The sequence below is a fragment of the Silurus meridionalis genome, chromosome 26 (genome assembly GCF_014805685.1).
Source record: "Silurus meridionalis isolate SWU-2019-XX chromosome 26, ASM1480568v1, whole genome shotgun sequence".
Lineage (NCBI taxonomy): Eukaryota > Metazoa > Chordata > Actinopteri > Siluriformes > Siluridae > Silurus > Silurus meridionalis.
In genome coordinates this window covers 8,302,561-8,328,982 of record NC_060909.1, presented here as the reverse complement: position 1 = coordinate 8,328,982, position 26,422 = coordinate 8,302,561, and the positions used below count along the sequence as shown (strand labels likewise).

The following is a 26,422-nucleotide window of genomic DNA, read 5'->3' as shown; positions in this document are numbered from 1 at the left end:
GGGGACAAGTCCACCTCCTGTAAGAATGGGCAGCAGCCTCTCATTCGCGTCCGGAGCGCACGAGCAGTCGGGCATGGACCAACAATCTCCAAGACAGAAGTACGGACTTGAAACTCGACTTTCACTGCTTTACTCTAAAGATGGACGTTATATCTATCTGATCAGCGCCTCGATTTATACAACACTTTCTAGCCTAATGCATGAATTAGTGATAACTCCTGTACTAACTCCGGTACTCTGGGGCGCGCGACAACTTACTGTTGATGCGCCAAACAATAATTAATATCTGTAGAACTTTACATAAGACTCATTTCTTTTTTAACCATTCAAAAGTTTCATTGTAGCATGTAAACTTTGCAACTGTACAACTTTATGTCTGTAGTCGACATAAAAACAAGTGTTTTTGTTTATTTGTTTGTTTATCACTTCAGTGTTTCATGTTTCATCATTTCATTGACTTTTACCCCTTCAACCTTATCCCTTTCCCTCTCTCTTCTACAGCTGATGAATCAGTAAGAACCAAAAGTCGTCCTTATCACCCTCCTCTTCCCCAGAGTTCTCCTCCCCAGCATCACATCATCATCATCATCATTGCCAGTGCCGACTCGAGCGCCGGCCACCCGTCCCGCCTTTCTTCCGGCACCGCGCGCGCATCAGCGTCCGTCATGAACGTGCAGGTGGTGCCCGAGCACAAGCTGGCGTCAGTGGCCCCGCTCAAGCCGTACGCCGTGGAGAAGAAGGACGTGGAGCTCATCCTGGTCAAAGAGCGCAACGGCTTGCAGTACACGAGCTCCCGCACGCGCACGTGCACCGAGGTGCCGGAACGCGAGACGTGGGGCAAGAAACTGGACTTCCTGCTCTCCGTCATCGGCTTCGCCGTGGACCTGGCCAACGTGTGGAGGTTCCCTTACCTGTGCTACAAAAACGGCGGAGGTTAGTGATGTGCTATTGATGTTCTTCATTTGCAACAAAGCTCTTCTCACAACTTAGTTCTTGCAGGCTTTCATTAAATGACTCAACCATTAATGCTTGCATGCTGTTTAAAATCAAACTGAATAGAGGGCATCGCATTTCTTTTAAACCTATTTTAGTAAAGTCTGAGTTAAAGAAGCATAAAGCAACACAACAGTGCAGCATATATATATATATAAAATAGAGGAGGAAGGCAGATGAAAGAGAACTAAAACCTGCAGACCTGCACCCCATAGTGGACTCATACTGTATGCACAACAAGGAGTTTCCAAAAAGACCAGTAACCAGGACCTCCAAAACACAGTGATGTAAATCGATATCAACAGATTTGTGTTGTGGTGAGAAACAAACACATGGATTTATTCTGAGCTCCAATGCGAAGAGAACTGCATTGGTTAAAACGTGTGGTTGTAAAAGCATGTGCCGTAGTTTCTGTATTGTCCACTTGTATTTTGTCTCTGAAAGTGAGTGAGCTAATTTAAAACTAAGACATGAGACCTAAGGTGTCAAAGTAATGGTAATGGCCAGACACTTTATTAATAACCCTGTGGTGGACTCCTGTACTCATCAGCATCAGATATCCAGGTATGGATCAATCATGCAAAGATTCATTTATTTTTCTTAGTGATGCAGCAAAAGAGGAGGAAAAGTGTTACGTTCATTCAAACATGTGAATTAAAGGCTTCTTGCTTATTATGAAGCCTTTAATTCACATGTTTGAATGAACGTAACACTTTTCCTCCTCTTTTGCTGCATCACTAAGAAAAATAAATGAATCTTTAAGTTCACATAATATATAGGCAAGTATGGTGTCCAATATAGCAGCAGTGGAAATAACAGTGAAGGATTTTGGGTAATATGCTGAGTCAAGCTTCACCACACCATACAGTGGCTAAAAATTAAGCCACTGTATGGTGTGGTGAAGCTTGACTCAGCATATTACCCAAAATCCTTCACTGTTATTTCCACTGCTGCTATATTGGACACCATACTTGCCTATATATTATGTGAACTGAGCCTAGATAAATAAGTAGAGCTAATAAATAGAGCATGGATTGATCAGTCACGCAGATGTCCTGATTATTGTCTCTGGCTGGAATTGCATCTCTAATGACACAATCATCAAAAATGCAGGCTATTGTAGTGTCTGCCAAGGGTTTTTTTTTTTACATCTTTTTTTGCAGCTAAGATGTCAGACATTTAAATAAATTTAATAGCAGTATAATGATTCAGATTTAGTTTTAGTTTTTGTTTACTTTATTTACACACATTTCATTTCTGCCATATAAATCCATACATTTTCCAGCTGACAAATCCCATATAGCTTTTTATTATCTTTGTGTGAGCCACTATGATTTATCTTATATGGTTTGCTCAAAATGTTTGCCGAAATGTTTTGCCACCCTTGGCTCTGCTTTAAAGAACAGGCAACCATAAAGTGAACATTAGCTCCTCTTTATTCTTAATAAACATTAAGCAAGTATTATAATGCAATATATAATGCATAATGCAAGCTTACTGTATCGTGTGCTTAATTCAATTCAAGTAAACATTTGAAAATGTGAAAATGTGTTTCAAAATTGTGAATTTGTGTGCATTGTCAACACCCACTTACCTTCAGAGAATCTGCTCCTGCTTTTAGATTTAACCAATGGGGAAAAACACGTTATCGAGGAGATGGAAAAGAAGAAGTAGTGTTGCTGTATCTCAAATCAAAGCTTATTCCATATCCTGTATCCGTATTAACACGTAATCTAGTGCTAGTGCTAATCCAGTGCTAAAAAGTTTACAAAATAAAGAGATATAAAGACAAAACATCTCAAAACAGTATACCGTGTGATCACTATTGATCCCTTGCCTTTAAATTATAGATAACAGTACATGAATTTCACTTTTTATGCTGTTTTATTTTAGTACACATGCAGGCAATCCTTTAATTTTTCTTTTCAATCTCTTTCTTGTTTCTGGAATGATAACACACATGCAAATTCTTTCTTCAGGAGCCTTTCTGATCCCGTATACCATGTTCCTGTTTATTGCGGGAATGCCGCTGTTTTACATGGAGCTGGCTTTGGGTCAGTATAACAGAGAGGGGGCGGCCACTGTGTGGAAGATCTGCCCTATTTTCAAAGGTGTGTTTTTAAAATCAAGCTTCATTACCTGCTTACACACACAAACAAAGGCATGGTTTGATCATGTCATGCCCTGAAGTTTTTCAAACAAATATTTAATATGCTTTAATTAAATGTGTACTTACAAGCCAATGTTTTTTTTTGCCTATTATAAAATAATGGTAATTGTATTCACAATCCGTTATATACTATACTGGAATGGTAGCTACAGGTCTTCCTGGGGATATTTTAAGTACAGTACAAACAGGTGATAAAATAAAAAAGAATGTTGATGGTTCTGGTATATTGTTTTGTCTGGAGCATGTATTTATTTTGCTGACATGGTTTGGGTACACGTAATGTCTTTGAGAACAGCGTCACTTCAAATAATATGATCAAATCATCAAATATTTGTAAAAATGTTGTTCATCCCTTCAGTACAGTTGTACTATGGAGAGTTCTCGAATCAATGCAATCCTTTAATGTATTAACTGTCAGGATGTAGTAAAAGTAGTATGTAGTACTGTATGTAGGAGAAAAATGTAAAAGAAATTTGCCCTTACTGTTATTTTACTTTTTTTTTAATCTTAGATTTGCTACTATATACAGTATATTTGCTACACTGTCATTAAAACAGACTTTGGTTTTCCATTCAGGTGGAACGCTCAGAATGCAGGTGGAGTGCTTTTAATGTAGAATCCTAGAACAGATGGATTCTTATTCAGAGTTCCTTCCAAATAAAAACACTGTAGAAAACTATCTACATGTTAATATGTCGAAATTATAGAAATTATTTTAAAATTAAAGCTTTCCGCTTTTAAAAAGGCATTATATTCTCTGCCAAACTTGTCATACACACTGGGAAATTTTCTAAAAATGCTGACTTGATGTAATTTGATGTAAGCAAAATGACCTGCAATGCAGTGACTTTCACAATTAATGCAATGACTTCCACAATTAATGCAGTCAAGTGTGTAATGTTAGACATTGCCTAATATTTTCTAAAGAAATGACTCATTCATGACTTATAACTTTTGCAATTTCAACATAATCCTATAACACCATTTTAAAGAATGCACTATATCATCTGTCCCATCTATTCACAGGTGTTGGTTATACTGTGATCATCATAGCTTTGTATGTGGGCTTCTACTACAACGTCATTATAGCCTGGTCTCTGTACTACCTGTTCTCTTCATTCACGAGTGAGCTGCCCTGGCAGCACTGCAACAACACATGGAACAGCCAAATGTGCAAAGACCCCAAGCTCATCACTGGCTCCATGCTCCTGAACAATGCCACCTATGCCAAGTACAAGCGAACACCTGCTGCTGAGTTCTATGAGTGAGTTGAATCCTTATCTTAAATCCTATATTTTGTCAGTTGTTAGGATACTGTATGTTTTTATAGCACTGTATCATTGAGCTGTTGGGTCAATTGCATTTTTAAGGACAACAGAGTTGTCATTGACTTCATTTTCTCACTCTGAATATGCTTACTCTTGTTTTCATCAAGAGTTACGTGCGACATTGCATGTAGTTCAGATTTGTTGTAGATCAAGCCACAGTGTAAATGCACTGATTACCAATTAGCATTTTTATAAATAATTCATCTCAGATTATGAACATTTATAAATGTTTATGAATGTACTCCTCAGAGCAAGGAGTAGATTTAGAGGGCTTGGCATTTTTGACACCTGACTTTTTGCATCAGTCTGGGCTAGGGATTTATAATAGATTCATGGCTGCTCTAATAAGTAGATTATTTCATATCCATTAAGTAAGATACTCCATAGAATTATTTTGCCCTATTCAGACAATGCATCAAAGCTTTCGCTCAATTTTAATTCTATATTTTATTTTTCTATCTCTTTTTGGCTGTGTTAAAAGCACTTCTGTAAAGCATCTGTTACTAAATTAAGATGTGTTTCTTTAGATAATGTAGGAAAATTTAGAAAAAACATGATGAGTCGGATCCTACTCCTGATAGGATGTGTTGAATGGGTTCAGGTGTTAATCGTTAACAGTAGTAGAGCGTGGAAGGTGCCATAATTGATTCAGTCTAGGCTGAAAGCAGTGGGGCGTACAAGCATTGGATGGCTGTTTGAAAGTAGAGCAGTTTACATTCCAACAATCTTCTGCATTGAACGTGGAGTGAAACTTAGAACGGAAAAGTTCTGTTTAGCAGAAAGTATAATGTGCTATGTATTCCGAATGTTTTCTGAGGTCTCTTTCAAAGCTCTGCAGCATTATTCCGCCAATGTATCATTATAACATACATTTGTTGGATCTGAAAATTTAACAGATGGTGGTTTAGAATAGAACAGTGGTTTAAAGATGATCCACTGAAAATTATTTCTCAGCATAATATTTAAACAACTTAATTAGTCTGATTTACCAGGAAGTTATTTTGCATTGACATTAATCACCTGCTCATAAGTATACCATTTATAGCAGCGTTTGGGTACATATATCTTTTATTTTTCATTCTTGGTTTTGCACATCATTTTACAATCTTAAATTAGCTTTTTTGTCTAGTGGTCTAATTATAATTTTTACATTTCAAATATTATATTCATACCACAATATTTATTCATATTGTGGTTATTGGCCGAAGACAGTTTTCCTACCTATCATGTGTTCATGCAATAAGTCAAAACCTAGATAAAGGTTCCTGAAAGTCTGCTGCTACAGGCCAAGGATTTAAACAGCAAGGTTTTATTTCGAAACACATTCATAACTCCTACTAAAGCTCCATGATTATAAAGTAAAGATAAAAGAAAAAAAACAGATGTTCACCCATAATCCAGACTATTTAAATTCTTCGTACTCAGGGCAGTGGAGCATCTGAGCTAACGTTTGCTTATTTTCAGAAATTGCGGTTTTCTGTGGAAAATGAGAATGTTTTTTTCTGTTCAACCAAGCTGGATGAACATTAGTGCCCTTGATTTATAGTGATGTCTGGCTGAGTATGTTCTCATGAGTGTGTTTTATAGAAAAGTTATTTAATATATACACAGAAACATACCTGAAGGTGGATCTAGTGTTTGTTTGAAATGTGACTCATTAATGACATCTTTGTTTTATGCAGAAGGTTTAAACATTTGGAGGTGTATGTATATATTTTCTAAACATGGATTCAAAAAGAGGTTTTAAAATGTCCAGTTAGCGAACAATACAAAAATCTACACTGGGTTTAATATTACAAATGGTGACATGGAGACAAATAAAGGGCTTCAAAGAGAAATTGTCTTTGTTTATGTAAAACACCGGCCATACACATACAATCCTTATATAGTCAATTAAGTCAAATGCATTAATATGAGGTCAAAGATTCAAATTGCAGTCTGTAACACCATCTATACCTTAAACAATGGCCAGCTATAAAGATTAGCTTATAATAATAATAGACTCTGTGCGTGAAAGCTGTTTACATACTTCTGGTAGCATCTCTGAAAGCGATTATACTTCTATATAGTATATTCTTATAGCAAAGTGTACATGAGAATACACATGCTTAAAGTTATCGATCTTTTTATTACTGTTAGATGTGATAGCTGACTGCCTCATTATATGATTGATTGACATAAAAGACAAAAATGCATGGAGTGTATTTAAAAAATTATATTAATATTTGAACTGATGTGCAAATCATAGCTGGAACCACAGCATATCTTCCAAAATGACATTTTTAATTTACTCATTTATTCATTTTAAACAATCGCTTTAGTAACAGCAACCTATTTGTCAGGGAATCCAAGCCTATCCTAGAATATTGGAATACACCATGATTGGGATTCCAGTCCATTACAGTACGCACTCATTTACACCTGAGGCAATTTAAAGTGGCTACAATCTACTGACTTTTTTTGTAAGTTAGAAGGCAACCAGACAACACAGAAGAATTCCATGCAGACAGAATGAAATAATTAAAGAAAGTACAAGGAAGTTGACTACTTGGAAAAGTGCTGGAGTTTCTACTTGCGAAAGCATTCCTGAGGGTGAGAATTATGTGGAAAAATCTCAAGGCACTGGGCAGAAGCCTTCCCCTTGATAAATATACAGGAGTTCTATCCAAACAGGGAAAGGTTGTGTTTGATGTCTTTGTTAAAGAAAAATTCAAAAGACTCACCATAAAGCTGTTTAATACTGCACATGAGAGGGAGTGAAAGCCACAAGAGATTCTGGACTTTTTAAGCTGATTATACCACCCTGTACTTGCAGGCAATAAAACACACCCCCTACGAAAGGAAATGTGTTAAGTTTAGTCAAGTTGGCATACTTCCTATTAAACTTCTCCATGTCCCTGTTATTTTTCCTTACATTACAGTTTGTTTTTTCTTACATTTTGGTTTCTTTTTTGTGTGTTACCTTTCTCTTTTTGGTCTATTACATAATCATGCATGGTTTCCACAGCTGTTATTTGCCAGTACCACAGGAAAAAAACACAGGACACTATGATTTGTCTCATTAGTGTTCCAGAAGGAGTCTTGCATCAGCTCTTTTCTTGGCTTTGTAAGTGACAAAGATAATTTAATAACCTTCTTATTAGAGATTAATTTAATGAACATAATCCAATGATTTGAATGATTAAATTAAATGTAGCTAAATATTTTGGATATATACTGTAACTGTAGTGATTTCTAAACCTGAAAGTAAGTACTGTTTTTGAGTTTGGATTACAGTGGTGCAGTGGCACAGCAGGTCGTGTCTGCCTCTCTGCCTCACAGCTTCAGGTCCCAGGGTTTGACCCTAAGATTGTATTCCTGTGTGTGGGGATTTTCATTTCATGTACTTTGTGTCTTTGTGTGGTTTTATATGGGTTCTCCAGTATTATTCTACCTCCCACAAACATGCCAGTAGATACATTGCTTTAAAAAAAATATTGTAAGTGTGACTAGGTATATATGGTGCTATGTGATTAACTGGAATCCTAACCAAGGTGCATTCAAGCCTCATGTTCATGCTCTCAAGGTAGTCATATGCCATAACCATGACCAGGATGCTGTTAGGTACTGAAAGAGAATGAGTAAGGCTTGGATTACACTCATTAAAGGGACCAAAAGTTAAATTGCCTAATATAAGAACAACACAACAATAAAATAGCAGATCATAAAAAGCCCATGGTTCACAGAGCACTGGTTGTCTCTGGATCCCATTTTAAGAATCATGATTTTGCACCCTGGATGGACCCATGATTTTAAATAGTTCAACCCACATCTGCTCCATATTAAATAGAGAATTGGTGTAAGCAATTTAAAGAATTATACATACAGTATATATATATATATATATATATATATATATATATATATATATATATATATATATATATATATCATACATTATGGGAAAACTGACTTGGTTTTCCATTTCCTAAAAAAATCACCATATAGTAAACTTAAAGCAACACAAAACAATAGATAGCTTTGGCAACATTAAGGAAGTTGTTTCCAGATTTATTTATGTCACATGTCACCACTATGTCTTTCTATAGTAGACAATCAATTATGACTTCTAGAGAAAAGAAAGTGTGACAATGTCAAGGAGAGGAAGTGTCAGCAGCCAGCGTACCACCCACACTGCATTTCAGTGCATTGTTTTATGAGTCAATCTATGTCTTTGGTGGGTGGGATGTAATAGTAGTTGTCAAAAATTATCGTCTAAACCTAGTTTTGAAATAATAATTTTGTCAGTCAGTGAGGATTCCCCTTTGAAAATCTAATTTTAGTTGAAGATGAGAAAAGGCATTTTCTGATTTTAGAACAGATGTTGCATGGGGTTTCTTTAAATAACAACTTTAAGGAATGAACAATATCAGGCTCAGTGTCTTGTCTGGATATTAGAGAAATTCTGTATACTGCAGAATAATTAATGTGAGTTGTGTTTTTATAGTGTTTATTTGTAAACGTGTGTGTGTGTGTATGTGTGTGTGTGTGTGTGTGCGTGTGTGTGTGTGTGCATGTGCGTGAGTTTGTGCATAAGGGTATGTGTCTTTCCACTATGCAGATGTGAATAGGGGCAAATATCTAATGTATGTTTACAACATAGTTCTGAGTCAGGCATAAAATGTTTTCAAATCTTTATCTGATGTTTTTGCTAATGGGGTTGGTTCATTATTGTTTCTATAGTAATAGCTGATGCACAAAGGTTTGTATGACTCGCCTTTCCAATGTTTACAATTTAAGTAATAACAGGAACTAACTTGTCTCGTGACGTTCCATAACATCAACGTAGCTATAAACAGTTTAATCACAGTAACCACAGTTTAAAACAGTGCTAATCACGTTGGTTTAACAGTGTTTGTTTTGTTTTACTTCCAAAAAAGTGGTAGAGGAAAATATATAGATGTCTGGACATTTTAGATGTCAAATTTAAATCTAAATCTAAATCTAAATATCCCCTATACATTGTCTGTTAAAAGATGATGGAGTTTATTTTATTTGTGTTACTTGTTTCCTTCTAACCCATTACCCATTGAAATTATTTCTTGAAGGCAAAGATACTGTATTGACTTAATAAGTGTTGTTACTGAAGGGGACATTGTGCCCAGTAAATAGATTCAATAAACAACTTATTAAATAATAAATAGGGACTTTAGTTACAGGGAAGCATTAAATTGGCATTTTTCATGCTCCAAAGTGTTTTATTTTACTTCTAATTATGCTTTTTCTCCATGAAAAATATTCTGTATTTTCCATATGTAGCATCCTGTCAATACTACACTGGTGTCTATGTACTTTTATATGTATTATATCTTGCCTCTATGCTAAAGTACAAAATCTCTAATACCAGCAAGAATAGTTTCTACTGTGAACTGTGAATTTTGGACTTTGCTATAAAAGAAAGCTGTCAGTACAGATTGAAGAGTGTAGGTCAGAGTTTTAAACCTTGCCTTTGGAAATGTTAGTAGAGACAGATGAGATCTGCTTCAGATTATAAAAGAAATATTTTCCCATGTTTCACAGAGACAGCTATTTGGGCATCACTTTTAAATGGCAACATTGTAAAGAAATTCACTCACTCACTATTTAGCCCTCCAACATGTAAATGAATAAAATGGAAAGGAAACAGTAACTTCTTCATGAGAGTTTTTATTTAGGAAGGAAAAGAACAAAACAATTATGTTCCTACTGTATATGGGGTTTGTTTAGCATTTAAGAACAATGGCGGTAAATTCTTTTGCATTGGAACTTCTGGGAATCTGGATCAGGTTCGCTTTTTTTCAGAATGTGTGGAACTAATATTTTGCTCTGACACTTAGAAAAAGAAAAACAACATGAATAATATTTATCTCTTCTAAGGTGAGGCCCTATATACTTTTCATCTTTTCATATTTATGCAGCCATAAAATTCTGAAACCCTCAGGAACTCAGAGCAGCAATAAGACCTGATGTAGAAAAAGGTCCCATGGGGCGAATGTGTTTAACATAGAGAACTGAGTCTATAACTGACTGTATGTAAAATAAGACCATTTTTCTTTTTGGATAAGAGATTAGAAACAGTCAAAAAATGTAGTTTTTTGTCATGACACAATGAAATTATTTAATGCATTCTTACACAAAATGACAAACATTTAAAATGTTATGGTATTCTGGTGGTGCAATAACATAATAACAAACTAAGACTGCAAATCAAATAACATAACAGCAAAGCTTAAAACATCACATCAATTTTGGTATTATGTCAGCACATTCAGAAATGCAACAGCAAATATGGAAAACATAACATAAAATGTGTAAGCATTGCAGAATTTTCCCAAGCACAACAGATAATTTTAATTTGTAAACACAAAACAAATGTAGAACTATTGCAGCAAATTTGCTATCACAATGACCAATCTTAAAAACTAATTCAGAAATATAAGCGCAAATAAAGAATTATGATTGTAAATATAAAAAACAAAACAGCAAATTGGCTGCATCTTGGGACTTTCACTAGACCAGCTAATGAATTTCTCCCCCTAAACAATTTATTTTAAATAAAAATATATATATAATTAATTAATTAATTAATGTATTTATTATTAGGCAATTTATAGAAAAGTTATTGCTATTTAAGATCTTATGGGTTCCACCAATTCAGTTTTTTTTATAAACAAAATAAATTTGCACATAACTTTACAAGCTCTGTGTAGAATTCTCACTACTTGTTTGAGGTCTTCTGACAGGTTGCAGTCCCTTTCAGTTCTCATAAATTTGAGGAGATCCTGAAAGCAGTTAAATGCATTTTTGTATAAACTTTGATAAATAGTCATGGCCAGAACAAACTGTTCTCCTCTAGTCCTCTGAATAACCTTGCAATTGTTATGTGAGTTTTGTGTTCTGGATGTGTGTTGCTCCAATGGTCGGATCTTTAAATAGTGAATGAGACATTTCTGAATGCCTTGTGACTTCTGCCACCTTCAATAAAGATGAGTTGCAGCATGTCATATTTTACAATCATTATTCCCAAACCTTTTAAAGACAACAATTAAACTTATAAATAAATTGTCAAGTTTTATGTTCTGTAAAACTGTAATCTATGTAAATAACAGTCTTCTTGATCATTCAGAAAAACAAACTGTATTAAGACTTATTAAAATGCAGGAATGTATTCTTTGCTTAGACGAGAAGTATTACGCATCCATGAGAGTCAAGGAATCCATGATCTGAAGGAACCTCGTTGGGAGCTGTCTCTTTGCCTTGTGGTGGTCATTTTTATTCTCTACTTCAGCCTGTGGAAGGGCGTAAAATCTTCTGGAAAGGTACTAAAAAGTTGAATGTGACATTTATTTTAATAATATTTTTCAACAGTAACTTTTTATTCAGATTTTACTTTTACTTGGAAACTTTACTATTAAATCATTTTCAGATTTTTTTGAATTTATGCCATTTTTGATTAACCATCTAATAATCTGGATATGGTTTATATTCATTTATGCATCAAGGGATTTATGCATGAAGGGATTAATGCATGAAAGAGGATTGTAAACCTGTTAAAAAGATATGCAAGTGGTTGGAGGCAAAAAATATATATTTATGATATATTTCAAAAGAGAGATACAGCATTTTAACATTCTATGTAATTAATTATTTTCAATTAATATATTTTTTTTATCTTGACCAATTTTTTGCAGGTGGTGTATATCACTGCCACAATGCCCTATATTGTACTTTTCGTGCTGCTGATTCGAGGCATCACACTACCTGGTGCTATGAATGGAATCCGTGCGTACCTCTACATTGACCTCAATAAGCTCAACAATCCTCAAGTGAGCTTGTGGTTAACTGCAATTTAAAAATATTTTAACTTACTATCATCAATTCACTATAATAATATAAAATAATTAAAATAATCATATTTATAACCTTAAACCATACACCTAAACCATTATGTAATTTCCTTGGGAATAAATGATTGACTTTTTTTAGTTATCTACAGTATAAGTATTGTGTCTTTCTTTTCCTTTATATGTATTGTTGTCTTCCAGGTTTGGATTGAAGCTGCCACTCAGATTTTCTACTCTCTGGGGGCAGGTTTCGGTGTGCTTATAGCCTTTGCCAGCTACAATAAATTTGACAACAACTGCTATAGGTAAAACACAGTCATTGATGAAATCTGTTGGGTTTGGGTATAATGGCTTCCATCACCAGCACTATATCATGCACACTGCCGCTCTGTGCATTTTATCCTCATCTTTCCGTCATTAAATAGACATAGGTTCAGGTAAATGATGGCTATCTCCATCTTTGTCCTTGGAGCTATTGCTCAATTGAATAAGTGTCATGGCCTGTGTCACATTTATGCTCTTACCAGGTAAATGTCCTTCCTGCTTTGTGTCAATGTCTAAAGAACATGTCAGATAGAAGGACCTTAAGCCTTACTGATAAAAGTTTGTGTTTTATTGCTAAGTCTGTGTCTCTTAATAATACCTTTTTTTTAATGGATAAGTAGTATTAATTGAGGGATTATGCTGTTTGTACATTTTAAACCACTTTGACTACATTAAACAGCAATGAAAACATACATATATTTGGAAAATATATGTAAATTAAAAGCACATGAAGTTACGAAGTTAAGAAAAAACATTATCGCAATTGTTTGCATGATTCATTAAATATGTAAATAATAAAAATCATACGCCTATGATTGGCTACTGGTACTGTGAGAGAGTAAATCTACTTTTAGACAAAATTAGAGAGCTAAATCCACATTTAGCTCGATTGGACTTCTGGCATCAGATGACAGTTGGCATCATTTGGATTTCAGCTAATAATACTGCAAAATGCTTTTCTGTTACACCACTCAGAAGTCCCTGCAGAAGCTGTTTAATTCAAATTACAGATTATGCAACTGATCAGTTCTGAGCTGGACACTCTAAATCACTGGACACTAAATAGTAGGCCAAGTGCAATATTGGTCACATTACATACAAAAAAAAACAACAAACAACACTAGACCACACTCAAACAGCACTCTAAAGTCATTTGTTTAGCTGTGTTAACAGCCTGACCTCACGCTAAACAAGCCCGATGATAGCTCTATGAGGTAATTGAACATAAGATCTTACACAGGGTCTCATTCATCATTAACCTGAATTTCCCCATTAGATGAACAATAGCTTGGCTTCATGCTAATGGAAAAGCAAAGCTCTTTTGTCTTTGGATTAAATAAAAAAATGGAGCTCAGGGCCAAGACATGTTTCCAATAAAAATGTAGATTTACTATTTTGTTTCTATTAGAGAAAACTAAAAGTCTGTGAAAGAGTCCATGTTTTTGTGATAACACAGACTGACTTACAGGAAAGAACTTACATAGATCTTACATTAGTTTATTTAGATACTTTATTAACATCAGTGCCACAGTAGACCTAGGGTTTATGAACACTGGAAAACTGCAATGCAGGAATACACCATAAATGGGACATCAGACTGACAAAAAATATTAAACCATTCCAGAATTAATCCCAGGCGTTTATCTAACCTTGTCCATCATTTATCTAAATAAATACAGAAATGCACTGGTAACACTTATACATTTCATTAATTTGGTAAAAGGACAGCTATTATGTAAACCCATGCTGATATAAACCTGTGGTGCATTGTGCTTTTGCAGGGATGCCCTCCTGACCAGCACCATAAACTGCATCACCAGTTTCTTCTCAGGGTTTGCCATCTTCTCAGTGTTGGGTTACATGGCTCATGAGCATGGCGTCAGCATTAAGGAAGTGGCCACAGACGGTGTGTATGTCACATTGCTGTATTAGATTTAGACATTATTTTTTGATTGGCAGATCCTTGATTCCATTATTTTACAATGCTGAATCAGAAAATAATGCTAAAGAACATCCAAGTGCAAAAAAACTAATATTTCAACATTTCTGAATGTGTTGAATACTAGTTTGCTGAGTGGAATATAAGCAATACTATTTTTGGAATGTCATTGTTTTAATAGTTAGTTTATTATTGCTCATTGTTCTATTTGTATATTACTTCTTATTGCATAACATAATCATAACATTCTTGTTCCTTTATGTGGATTATGTTATTATTCCTTGGCATATCATCCTGTAATACTGCATCTATTTCTGATGTGTGTTTGAATGCAGGGCCTGGGCTTGTGTTTATTATCTACCCAGAGGCCATTTCCACTCTCCCTGGATCCACTTTTTTTGCCATATTCTTCTTCATCATGCTTCTAACCCTAGGCATTGACAGCGCTGTAAGTAGCTTACTGAAGAATAAATAAAATCTCAAATCAGCAAAGATTACTTTTTCAATATGCTGGCTATTTTGATGCTATATATGAAAATTGAGTTGTGTAAGAGAGTCTATATATAGTCTATATATAATTTTGTAGGTGGGTATGCTTTTAGTATGCATGGTAGCATGACTTTCTGTCCATGTACAGGATTTATAATTATTTTTTTAAATTATTATTTAATTATCCAGCTTGCTGTCATGAACAAAATCATAACAGATTTTCTGTGAGGATAACTGCAAGATCCCAAACTGTAAACGCTTATTATTTTAATTCTAACACAAATTAGTTGCCTAAGATTAGCTATCCTCAAGTAAGACTCATAAACTATCCAGCAATAGACAAGTAGCTAACGTTCTAATGTGAAAGGATTTCAGAAAGGAATTTTTAATTGTATTTATACAGCAAATATCTTAGCTAAGACAGCACAAAAACTCTGAGATACATTTGAAGTCAAATTCATAATTCATAAACAATCAATATTTTCATTAATACCAGACATAGAGATTTCTAAGAGGATTTTAACTCATTAATGTCAATGATGTTCATGACTAAATCTAACCAGCAAATTTGTATTTTATTTATTGTTAATACTAACTAGTGTGCTAACATAAATCCATATTTGGATCCATAAAGTCTAGACTTTCCAGTAAAAATGAGCTATAATAAAAGTTTTGTTGTTTTGTTTAGATTTTTGTATGACGATTTATTTATTCTTAGTCCAAAGATCCTCTATGCAAACATGATTTGCCTATAGGGAAATAAATATTTAGATATTTGAAACAATAATTATTTAGAAGAATATATAAATGAAAATATTTTTGATATGAATATAATACAGTGGAACCAACATATACCAACAATAACGGACAGTGAGAGTGTGGAAGTTTAAATAGGAGCTGGTGATGATGCTAAACGAGCACCATATGTGCGCGATTGAAGCCAGGAGCTTCAGAGAAAGCGGCCGAGAAAGTACCTGCCACGCTGAAGGGGGCCGAAGGGGGCGTGGCAGGTGGATTCATGACAGATAAACATGTACTGTATGTATTTTTATATGACTTCATCAAACAAATCGCGGCAACGCTGTTGTGTAAAAAAACCCTTCAAAAACACGTGCATGCACATTCTCATTTATTAAAGCACATCATGTACATAAAGAAATTTCAAGCACGTTAATATATTGCCGCCATTTTGATTTTCGTTTATCTTGATCATCGGTTACCTCGATGCTTTTTGGCGACCCCCTAGGACATCAACATAACCGGGTTCCACTGTATATAAATATTTCATATACATGTATAGTCCTTGTTTTGCCATCAGCATGCCACAACAAACTTCACGTTGACAGGAAACAAAAACTGTAAACAGATTAGAAAAGCAAACACACGACACACAAACACACTCCCATTTAACAAACCAACATCACCCATACACTATGTCCTTTTTGTTCAGATGGGTGGCATGGAAGCAGTCATCACTGGACTTACAGACGACTTCAAGATTCTTAAGAGAAACAGGAAATTGTTCACCTTCATCACTGCATTTGGGACCTTCCTGGTTGCCTTACTGTGCATTACAAAAGTATGAAACATTTGATTGTATAACTCTGATAGTGAGCTAGTGAGAACTTTTTGCGGAAATGTAAATGAACATACAAAAAACATTTTAGAAGTTGATGTTGACAATTTTCAGAATACTGTTTAAATTTACTTCGAATATTGCAGCAATGTTCTTGGCAATGCCTTACTTACTTAGCTATATCATGTCCTATTAAAAAGCAGCATAATCAATATATATAGCCTTTCTGCATTCTTATATAAAACATGATTTTCTCATAAATTCTGAAGATAACTGTTGTTTGTCCTGTAAGCTGTCAGATACAGGAAATAGTTCCAGCTTACAAACCTTTTTTTAACATGTGGTCATTGATTTTTTTTTTTTTTTTTTTTTTTATGAAATTTCAGGAAATTTAATTTAATTGAATTTCAGGAAATGACTGACAGGAATGATTAAACATTAATAAAGTAAAAATGAGCTTCCATGGTTATTAATTTTTTTGCCACATTTTTGATGACAACTTTATGTGATAGTTTATCTCTGTTTTTTAAAGTATTTCAATTGTTTGAATTTTTTTTTTTATTGTTTATAATTGACTCCTTTTCTATGTTATTTTTGAAAACTATTGTCTATAGGGAGGGATCTATGTCTTTACCCTGTTGGACCACTATGCTGCAGGGACATCTATTCTGTTTGCGGTTCTTGTGGAGGCCATAGGAGTGTCCTGGTTCTATGGTATGTGATTCTGGCCAGTCAGTTCAGTTAAATAGTTCAAGTCAACTAAGCATTACTTGCTATATACAATCTGCACTATATTAGTATGCATGGTGGTGATCATACTTGAAAGAGCAGGATATTGCTGAACAGACCTGTAAGAAGAAATTTATTTTTGGCTTAGTGCACCAACTTATATTTATCCACCTTTTTTTTTTTTTACTTTGATAAACACTCACAGTTAGCCTCAGTTATAACTGTGGTAGTAATGTCAAATTTTCCACCAGAAAAATCTATAAGTAAATAAAAAAGGATAAAATTCTTCATGTGCATATGTTATTGATACATAAAGTGCAGAGTGTATTCCCAACACAGCTCATTTGCAGATAGCGACACCCACAAAATTCTATAACAGTAAAGTGTACAGCTTGAAGTGGACTTTATTTTTAAGGAAGGCAGACTTGAAAATGATTTTAACATATATCTATAGTTATTAATAATTTTTTGTAATAATAATAAGCAAGTGTAAAATCTTCCAACGACTTTGGAATTTTTTTTTACGATTTATGGCAATGCATATTTGCTAATTTGTTTAAATAAAAAAAAAGTAAAAAAGGTAGTGAGAGGCATGGATTGTAAAATAACAATCCACAGAGTAGTGGCTTACCTGTAAAGTCATCGTCCACTGGTTCCAAGAGGTTCCATGTGCATAGGATAATGGTCTTACAGACGATGATGACTCCTTGACATGTAAGGACTGCTTGTTTACAGATAGAATTTATTAATATAATATAGTCGTCCCATTGAATGCATCAAACTATTATAGCCTGATTGTTTGAAGTGCAACTCTTTCTCGTGAAATATCCATACCTATAAGCCTAGGTTTTGTTACAGCAATAACACTGTAAGTGGTCAAACTGCTGAACATGGGATTACACATTTAGCCTTGAGTTTTGCTGACATGACATTCATTGTTTTTGAATGAATTAACATCTTTTTACCATTTTAAACAGAATTGTCCCCATTAGGAAATAAAGATTGTCTAAGACAAATTGGCACTAAGAGTTTGAATGCTTGTCTAAGCTTACTTTTGTTTGAGTATCCTAGGGATTTCATGTTTTTTGTTCATTCCGTAGTATATTGCAGGAGACTGAAATGGAAAAAATAATCTCCCACAATACACTAATTTGTGCACACTAAGAAGCATAAGTAAAATACAAATGCCTCTTTAGAAGTTCAATACAAAACCCATTGTTTATGCACCATATCTAGATTGATAAATGAGGTCCAATGATGGTTTGTGGAAATAAAATATAAAAAAGATGTCTGAAAAAGGTTTGATTTTGTTTTTCTTTCTGTCATATGTATTAAACATGTGCAGACATATAGTATTACTAGCAAACTATAAGTGTTGCTGTGTTTTTACTGTAAATGGCAGACCAGGAAGTTATATCATGGAAATTCTACATTGTTGTACTGCATTTCAAAGCGTGTATGTTTTTACTGCTTAAATGCAAACCATATGTTAGGATTCCTAAGTAATGTAATGACCGTTCTGAGCTATATATTAAGTCATAGAATTATGTCATAGGAAGTCATTCAATGTTTTCTTAATGGAAAATTGAAGAACTTGAAAATGAGTACTGAAAGCTGGTGGCTGCAATTCATAATAAATCCACTAACGTTAAATCTGCCTTAAATGGGTGCCTTGGAGCTTGACTGTCTGAGTGAATGAAAGGCATTCAGGAATCCAAGTCATAGGCAGGACCTAATGTGCGGTTAGAAATTTTTATCTAATAAGTCATGTTGCATTTCTTGCACTTTATTTGATTTCAGAATGTAGCAAGGCTTACTAGTAGAATAATGCATTTATGTTTGCATTTGACAGCATTACTCATCTCATGTTTCACAATATCATCTTTTTTTCCCTCCTTAGCCTTGATTATCTCACTTTCCCTATTATTATCATTTTGCTGCAAAATTTATAAGGTCAGATTTCTGGTCAAACTGAGAGTCCAGATGTTTGTGGATAAACTGAATCAGTGTATTCGCTCACCCTGTGTGTGTTTGCCTGTGTGTCTGTGTGTGTCTGTATGTGTTTGTCTCAGGGGTGGACAGATTTAGTGAAGACATTGAACAAATGATGGGCTTCAAGCCAGGACTCTACTGGAGGCTTTGCTGGAAGTTTGTCAGTCCTGTTTTTCTGCTGGTAAGGAGTGATAATGATGTTGGAAAACATGTATGATAACATTCAAACACACTCATTGAAAGACAGGATAGCTTACACCATTTGTGACAACGTTTTTCATTTAAAGTGTTTCAAGTCAATAATCATGCCTTGTCCTATTTTGGATAACAAGCATGGTAAACAAAACGCTTCATGTTAAAAAGATTGTTGTCTAAACTAAAGAAAATCAGACATCTCTGATATTTAAACAAGGCTTTTATGCTGTTCATGTTCCCTGGTGGTCTAGTGGTTAGGCTGTGGGGCTCTCACCGCTGCGGCCCAGGTTCGATCCCCGGTCAGGGAACCAACCCCAGCCATTAGGGTTGCACAAGCCTTAGTGCCGGTCCCAATCCCGGATAAATGGGGAGGGTTGCGTTAGGAAGGGCATCCAGCATTAAAAACATGTGCCAAATCAAACATGCGGATGGTCCGCTGTGGTGACCCCTAACGAGAGAAGCCGAAGGAAAGATTTTTTTAGTCTGTTCAAGAGATAGGTGCTTGTTTTTCAGGCGCATTTTTTCCCTTCACTTGCTCAATGCAGCATAAGCCCTACTTTGACCTTTTGTGAAGCAAAAGTAAATTTAATTTGTACAATTATCACAGTGTAGTCACATTATCAACATTAATGATCTTGGTGCCTTGTAATGGGTTTAGTGATAGGGATTAGATTGCATTACATTCTTTATTTGAACAATTTCATACAGAGCAAGAAAGAAAATATACCACATCCAATCCTCAAGCAACATATATCAGTTCAGGGTCTCTTTCTGGAGCAAATAAATATTAATCAAATGCAGATGTTTGTGTTAAAAGGCACTCATAAACAGTATTATAAGAAACATATGAGCAAGTCTGGGTAAAACATTATTCCACCTGGACCAAGACAATATTCTTTCCTTTGCTGCTAATAACTCAGTGAACTTTAAGAAAGAATGAAGGAACAAAATTGTTTTTATATGACACCTGTTAAGCAATGAAGTAACTGTAAGGCCCTCACAGGCCATGAACAGGGTAGTGTAATATTTCACATATGCAAACACATGCTCTTGATATTCATACCTTTGATATTCTGTTTCAAATAAGCACAGGGAGTTGTGGTTAAACATAATAGGAGCAATAACAATATTATTAATGTTTCAGCTTACTCACACCCCAATGGATGATAGATGACATTCCCTCATGACGTTGTTTTTTAGGTTGTGGTGATTGCCAGCATAGTCACGGGCAACAATATGGAGTATGAAGGCTATGTCTTTCCAGGCTGGGCTACATTGGTGGGCTGGGGCATCGCCCTTTCCTCTATGATGTTTGTTCCACTATATGCTATCTACAAATTCCTCAGTGTGCCAGGCACCTTTAAGCAGGTAAGTGTCACTTTTATTTTAGCAGCTTCCCATGTACTTTGCACTATACACTGTATATTCTGTATTCTTATGTTCTAAAAATGCTGTTTTGTTTAATAATTCATGTAATAACTTCTGCTATTTTTTCTATTGGCTGTTTATATACATTGTGCTGTGCCCTATGTTTGATATTCTTAATTTCTTTTAGTATTGCATAAATATTTATATTTGTATTGATTTTTATTTCAGAGAATAGCATACTGTATTACACCAGAGCATGAACATCACTTGGTGGCAGAGGGGAATGTCAGGCAGTTCAAGGTGAGAACTTTAGTTTGTTTTGTTTTTTAACTTTATCTATAAAAACATAAGACTACCATAACACAAAATATCAAGTAATCACTTAATGGAGTAGGTAACTAATAAAAACTAGATCATATGACTACTTTCCACACTGTACTATACATAACAGAGAACAATATACTATACAGCTTATTCAGTCACTATAGTTAACAGTGTTTATTACTAAGGATGGCAAGCAAAGCAAAAGAGCCAGGGGAAGTGGAATAAAATAACCCAATTTTGTCACCACTTTCTTACACTTTGCATAGTATCTCCTGGGTTGGGTTTTGTATATTTTACTCTTACATTTGAGGTTTCCAGGGGTATGGTTGTTTCTTCTTCTAGTCTGTATACATGCACTGCAGGCTGATTGGCATTTCCAAATTTGCTATAGTTTGGGTGTGCATGTGTGTGTAGTTGTGCCCTCTGATGGGCTGTGTCCCCCCTAAATTTTGACTTAGGTATAAAATATCTCCTTTATTGCACTATCCATGACCATTGTACTCATTGTATATAATTCATCTGTCATAAATTATTTATATCTATCATATATCATAGTCTTACCCACCTGTACATATGTAAATATTTTACACTGCTACCAATGGCCTTCTGGTTAGATGACAACTGCATTTTGTTGCCTTGTACCATAACTTGTGCAATTAAATTAAAGTTGAATCTAATCAAATCTAATCTAATCTAATCTAATCTAATCTAATCTAAGAACTCTGGTCTAAGATCCAGAGGTATAGAAAATGGATGGATGCATGGAAAGTTAAACTTGAGTTGAGGAAATTTGAGGAAAGGTTTCCAAAAATTTCAAAATGCAAAATATTTGTCTGATATAATTCTTTGGTAGTCTGTTGTACGGATATGATATACAGTTATCCCCTGCTTCACCGCAGTTCAAATGTTTGAATGTAATATAATTTTCCACATAACTAATTTGTTTGACTGTTTTCCCGGTGTCTCACGGATAGCACGATAGACCAAAAAACTTATAGGGAATTGTTTTAATGGAGTTTTATGTTAAAATATTAAAATTAAGTAAAATGTTAATACAGTACATGTACTTACTATAAACACTATAAATGTGATACAGTGTCCTGTATATCTACGAATTTACACAAAATTCATCTCGTTATATTCTTGCAAATGTTTTTTTGTGTGTTTTTAAATTGTGTGGGAGGATGATTTATGGCTTAAACAATAAAAAAATATATATTTTTGGGGTGGCGTCCGTTTATCGCGTTTTTTCGTTTATCGCGGGCGGTTTTGGAACGTAACCACCATGATAAACTGGAGTTTACTGTATAGATAGATAGATACAAAGTTTAAGCCCTTAAATTTTAAACAACAGTGGTCATAGTTACTGTGCCTTCCTCACTAACAACACTACATACCGTACCATCGTTATTACTTTTATTGCAGTTATAAAATGTCTAAATATTGTACTTTAAACTAAAAAAACTGAATAAATAAAAAAATATTTGTGAAATAATCGAGGTTTTCTTGCATACAATTACAGTCATAGACCATAATACAACACTGAGTCCCACTTAAAGCTTGACTGTTGGTAAGTAACCACAGATCTGGTCACTAACTTGCTCATGTATTATTCTGCACCTCTTTTTACAGCTCAAACACTGGCTTGCCATCTGATGTGACTACTGGTGCTGGAATGCCATCAAAAATCCTAGGTGGCTGATGTGCCATGTGTGGACCCAGAAAGTAATGTGCCTCCAGTGATGAAGACAAAGAAAAGCGATGACTGTCTCAACAATGTACCCTATTGTCTGCACAACTCTGCTTCTGTCCTGTGGGTCTCATTAGTGGAGAAAAAAGTCTGTATTTTGCTTTTTTTTATGGTAATGATTTTTAATACATTACACCACTAAAACCTCAATTTATATTTTATTTATGACCTTTTAAATGAATTGTATCAATTATTTTTTTATACTTAACCTCAACCTGCAGAACATTTAGTGTTTCCAAAGTACATCATCACGTCATTGTTTTTATGTCTGTATATGTGTGTGTGTGTGTGTGTGTGTGTGTGTGTGTGTGTGTGTGTATGAGCATGTGTTTATGACGGCAGAACAGTGCCCTCAAAAAAAATGGTATGCTTAAATGGAATAAGAATCCCATACACATTTTTTTGTGTCCTCTAGTGTATTGCAAGTGTATCTTGACACAATTTTTGCTTTGTGGACACCTGCCACTGTGTCAGTGCCTTATAATTAATCTACTGCTCCCTTAATCTGTGTAATAAGGCAAATCTTTAAAATTATTAGAACACGTGGTCAAGGATTAAGTAGATTTTCTAAAAAAATATACCAGACACAATTTTCATTATTATCTATTAAATAATTATAGTAATATGACAAAATTTAAGTTATACTATATAATAAAGGAACATTATCCTTCAAGTTGCACTATGCCAAAAAGATTTTTTCAAGCTTAAAATTGTTTATTTTTAATATTGTTCTAAAGCTCATGCTCAATATCATCAACAAATGTAGGGCTTTTCTAGTCACTGATAGATTAATCTTAATATTACATGTATCAAAGTTGTTTTGGCCTAATTAAAGCCTATTAAAGACTGGGAGATTTAAGAGTAAAGACTATCAAAATATCCTGCCTAACAAAATATAGATAATTTAGGTTAGGTTTTATAAGCAATTGTTTTTTAGACAGACAAAAAAGAGACCTAAACTGTTGTTTTGTGCTTGAGAAGATTACACAATGAAGTAGTAGCTCAGTGGCTAAAAAGTTGGACTACTGAAGGTTCAAATTAAAGCACCTTCGAGCTGCAACTGCTGACCCCTTGAGCAAGGCCTATAACAATCAACTGCTTAGTTGTATAAATGAGATAAAGTTAAGTCGCTCTGGATGAAGGTGTCAGACAGATGCCATAAATGTTCTAGTACATCGAGTTATTTCATGTGTTAGACACATACAACTGTCTTGCCCATATCATAATCTCTCCCTGATGATGGTGTGTGTGTGTGTGTGTGTGTGTGTGTGTGTGTGTGTGTGTGTGTGTGTGTGTGTGTGTGTGTCTGTGTCTGTGTGTGTGTGTGTGTTTTGGGGTTACTAATATGTTGAGAATTTCTCTCAGGTCAAATTTGTGTTGCATCCCTAGTTTAATAGAAAAAACGCATACACCATTACAAGTCACTTGAAGGAAACAAAAAGTGTTGTAAGTGCCAAAATTCTTCTCATATTTTCTATATTTATTATTGGAAATACATTCATGTATGTGTATGTATATATATATATATATATATATATATATATATATATATATATATATATATATATATACACACACGTTACACTGTAAACATGGTAACTGGTTGGGATCAAGCCACGGTGTGGTGTCTAGATATATTAAATAATAATTATATTCCTATATATTAAATATATTCTTTTGTTATATATCTAATCTTGTATTTATCAGATTCTTTATAATGATACGTGAATGTATTTTAAATGTAGGCTGTCCACTGTAATATTATGTGTTTGATGTAAGTAAAGGTAAAACTGTTAAAAATAAATAAATAAATAAATAAATATATATATATATATATATATATATATATATATATATATATATATATATATATATATATATATATATAATGTTCTATGTAGCTGGGGTGGTTCTTCCACAAAAGGTAAATTGATCATCCTGGTGTTTCTGAGCAATGTTTACAGAGTAGACATTCAAATGTCCTGTTCATTACTGATAAATATCTATGATAAAGTTAAAATACGCACATTATTACAATAAAGAGGTTTCCACAGAACAATAACAATTGTGCAGTGTTATTCTTTCCTGTGTTTTGGAACAGTATTGGGTTTGTATTTTTTTTTTTTTTTTGGGTGGGGGGTGGGGGGTTGTTTACCAATGCACTGTTTTATACTCAAAGCTGACTGGTTAGAAGACTAACCATGTGGGTTCATTTTCTAAAACAGTTCGGCTTCTGCTATAATTCAAATGATGGTTTAAAATTATATAGAAAAACATGTAATATAACAAAGGCATTTCAACATTTGTAAGAAATCTAAGTAAAAAGAAAATCATCATCATACTAGCCTTGTCTGTGCACAGTGAAAATGTTGGAATAATCAGTTTATTATCTAAAGATGTTTAAAATCAAACCATGGGACAAAGCAAGTTGGGCCAAATTGTGGGATTTAAAAACATATATTTCCAGTCACTAAAAAGCAGATCTATAACCATATAATCCACTTTCCCATGTCTAGTAAAAAAGTTACAGTTACTTCAAACTTATATGCAAATATTATAATATAACATTATCCAGCCACATCACTGACCCCACCACTACATCATATTACCAATGTACTAATGTTCACATGTATAAATGATTATGAACACAAACCTGGGCAAAAACAACAAAAACAAGGAAATTGTTTGGAAATTGTTTTTTTGATTGATAGTGGAAAATTTTGGAAACTACCTTCTCATGAAAAAAAAAACATTGTTTTTCCACAGTGGCTTACAACTGACATAGTCTACATTGTTTCTGGTCTCATAAAAAAGTGAGCTTGAATGTCTGATCAAGATTTAGAAGTTCAAAAGACTTTCAGGATAATCTACAATGTGAATCAAAACAAACAATAAATAAGTACCATTTATTTACACTTCTTTACAATCACCATGTACATGGGAGAGAAGGTCCATATGAGATTACAAATTTTCCTAATATATTGTTGGTGCTTCTACAGAATAATAAGAAACCCTGGCTGATATCCAGGGTTTATAGTAACAAAGTTGTTCTTATGGGTTCTTATGGGTACTTGTCTGCTTATGGGTCATGTCATTAGGAACTGTCATGCCCTGTCATGCTAACTGATGCCCTGACATGGTAGAAACTGAGCATCTAATCCATCTATAGCCAATAGTGAAATCAATTCAATTTTATTTGTACAGTATTTTTATCAATAGACAAAGCAGTATTACAGAACTCTGCATATCCTTGTTGAGCAAGCTGGGGGTGAAGCCCTTGGGTGACATTAGGAAGAAAGTTCCTGTCACCTAAGAGCCAGATGCCTTCTACCAATCAGTGGGCCAATCTCAGCTTACACAAGAGAGCTTTGTTGGCTTTTTTCGTATACAGATGGCCTGAGAATCAGATCAGGGTTTATTCGGTCTAAATATTACAGTGGTCTCACCTTCTTTGAACACAGAAAGTGATATTGATAGATTTAATAAACTGATTGATATGTCCTTTCGAAAAAAATACCAGCAGGTTCTACCACAAGGTCACCTCAGGACTAATTTTCCCATTAATGCATTCAAGGAACACATCCCCATTAGAGCATGCAGTTCTCTATGAGGAGGGTTCTTTAAGGTACCACAGCACAGGTGAATGATTGTCTGCCAGGCTC

The 26,422-nt window shown here is 34.4% G+C and overlaps 1 protein-coding gene across 1 annotated transcript; it reads left to right on the top strand.

Annotated features, from left to right (window-relative positions):
* Positions 1–24,558, top strand: slc6a2 (solute carrier family 6 member 2). The gene is made up of 15 exons (XM_046840601.1): positions 1–99; positions 502–933; positions 2,973–3,104; positions 4,190–4,427; positions 11,690–11,828; positions 12,201–12,335; positions 12,555–12,658; positions 14,180–14,304; positions 14,673–14,785; positions 16,277–16,405; positions 17,017–17,116; positions 19,204–19,304; positions 20,519–20,686; positions 20,915–20,986; positions 22,643–24,558. The coding sequence occupies exons 2-15, from the start codon at positions 666–668 to the stop codon at positions 22,664–22,666; spliced, it is 1,848 nt and encodes a 615-aa protein (XP_046696557.1). The 5' UTR covers positions 1–99; positions 502–665; the 3' UTR covers positions 22,667–24,558.
* Positions 24,559–26,422: the final 1,864 nt, after the last annotated feature.

Excerpts from the sequence above, each read along its gene's own strand:
- slc6a2 (XM_046840601.1), top strand. The coding sequence starts at position 666 with ATGAACGTGCAGGTGGTGCCCGAGCACAAGCTGGCGTCAGTGGCCCCG. Across the intron at positions 14,305-14,672 it reads TAAGGAAGTGGCCACAGACG|GGCCTGGGCTTGTGTTTATT; the intron begins GTGTGTATGTCA and ends GTTTGAATGCAG. Across the intron at positions 14,786-16,276 it reads CCCTAGGCATTGACAGCGCT|ATGGGTGGCATGGAAGCAGT; the intron begins GTAAGTAGCTTA and ends CTTTTTGTTCAG.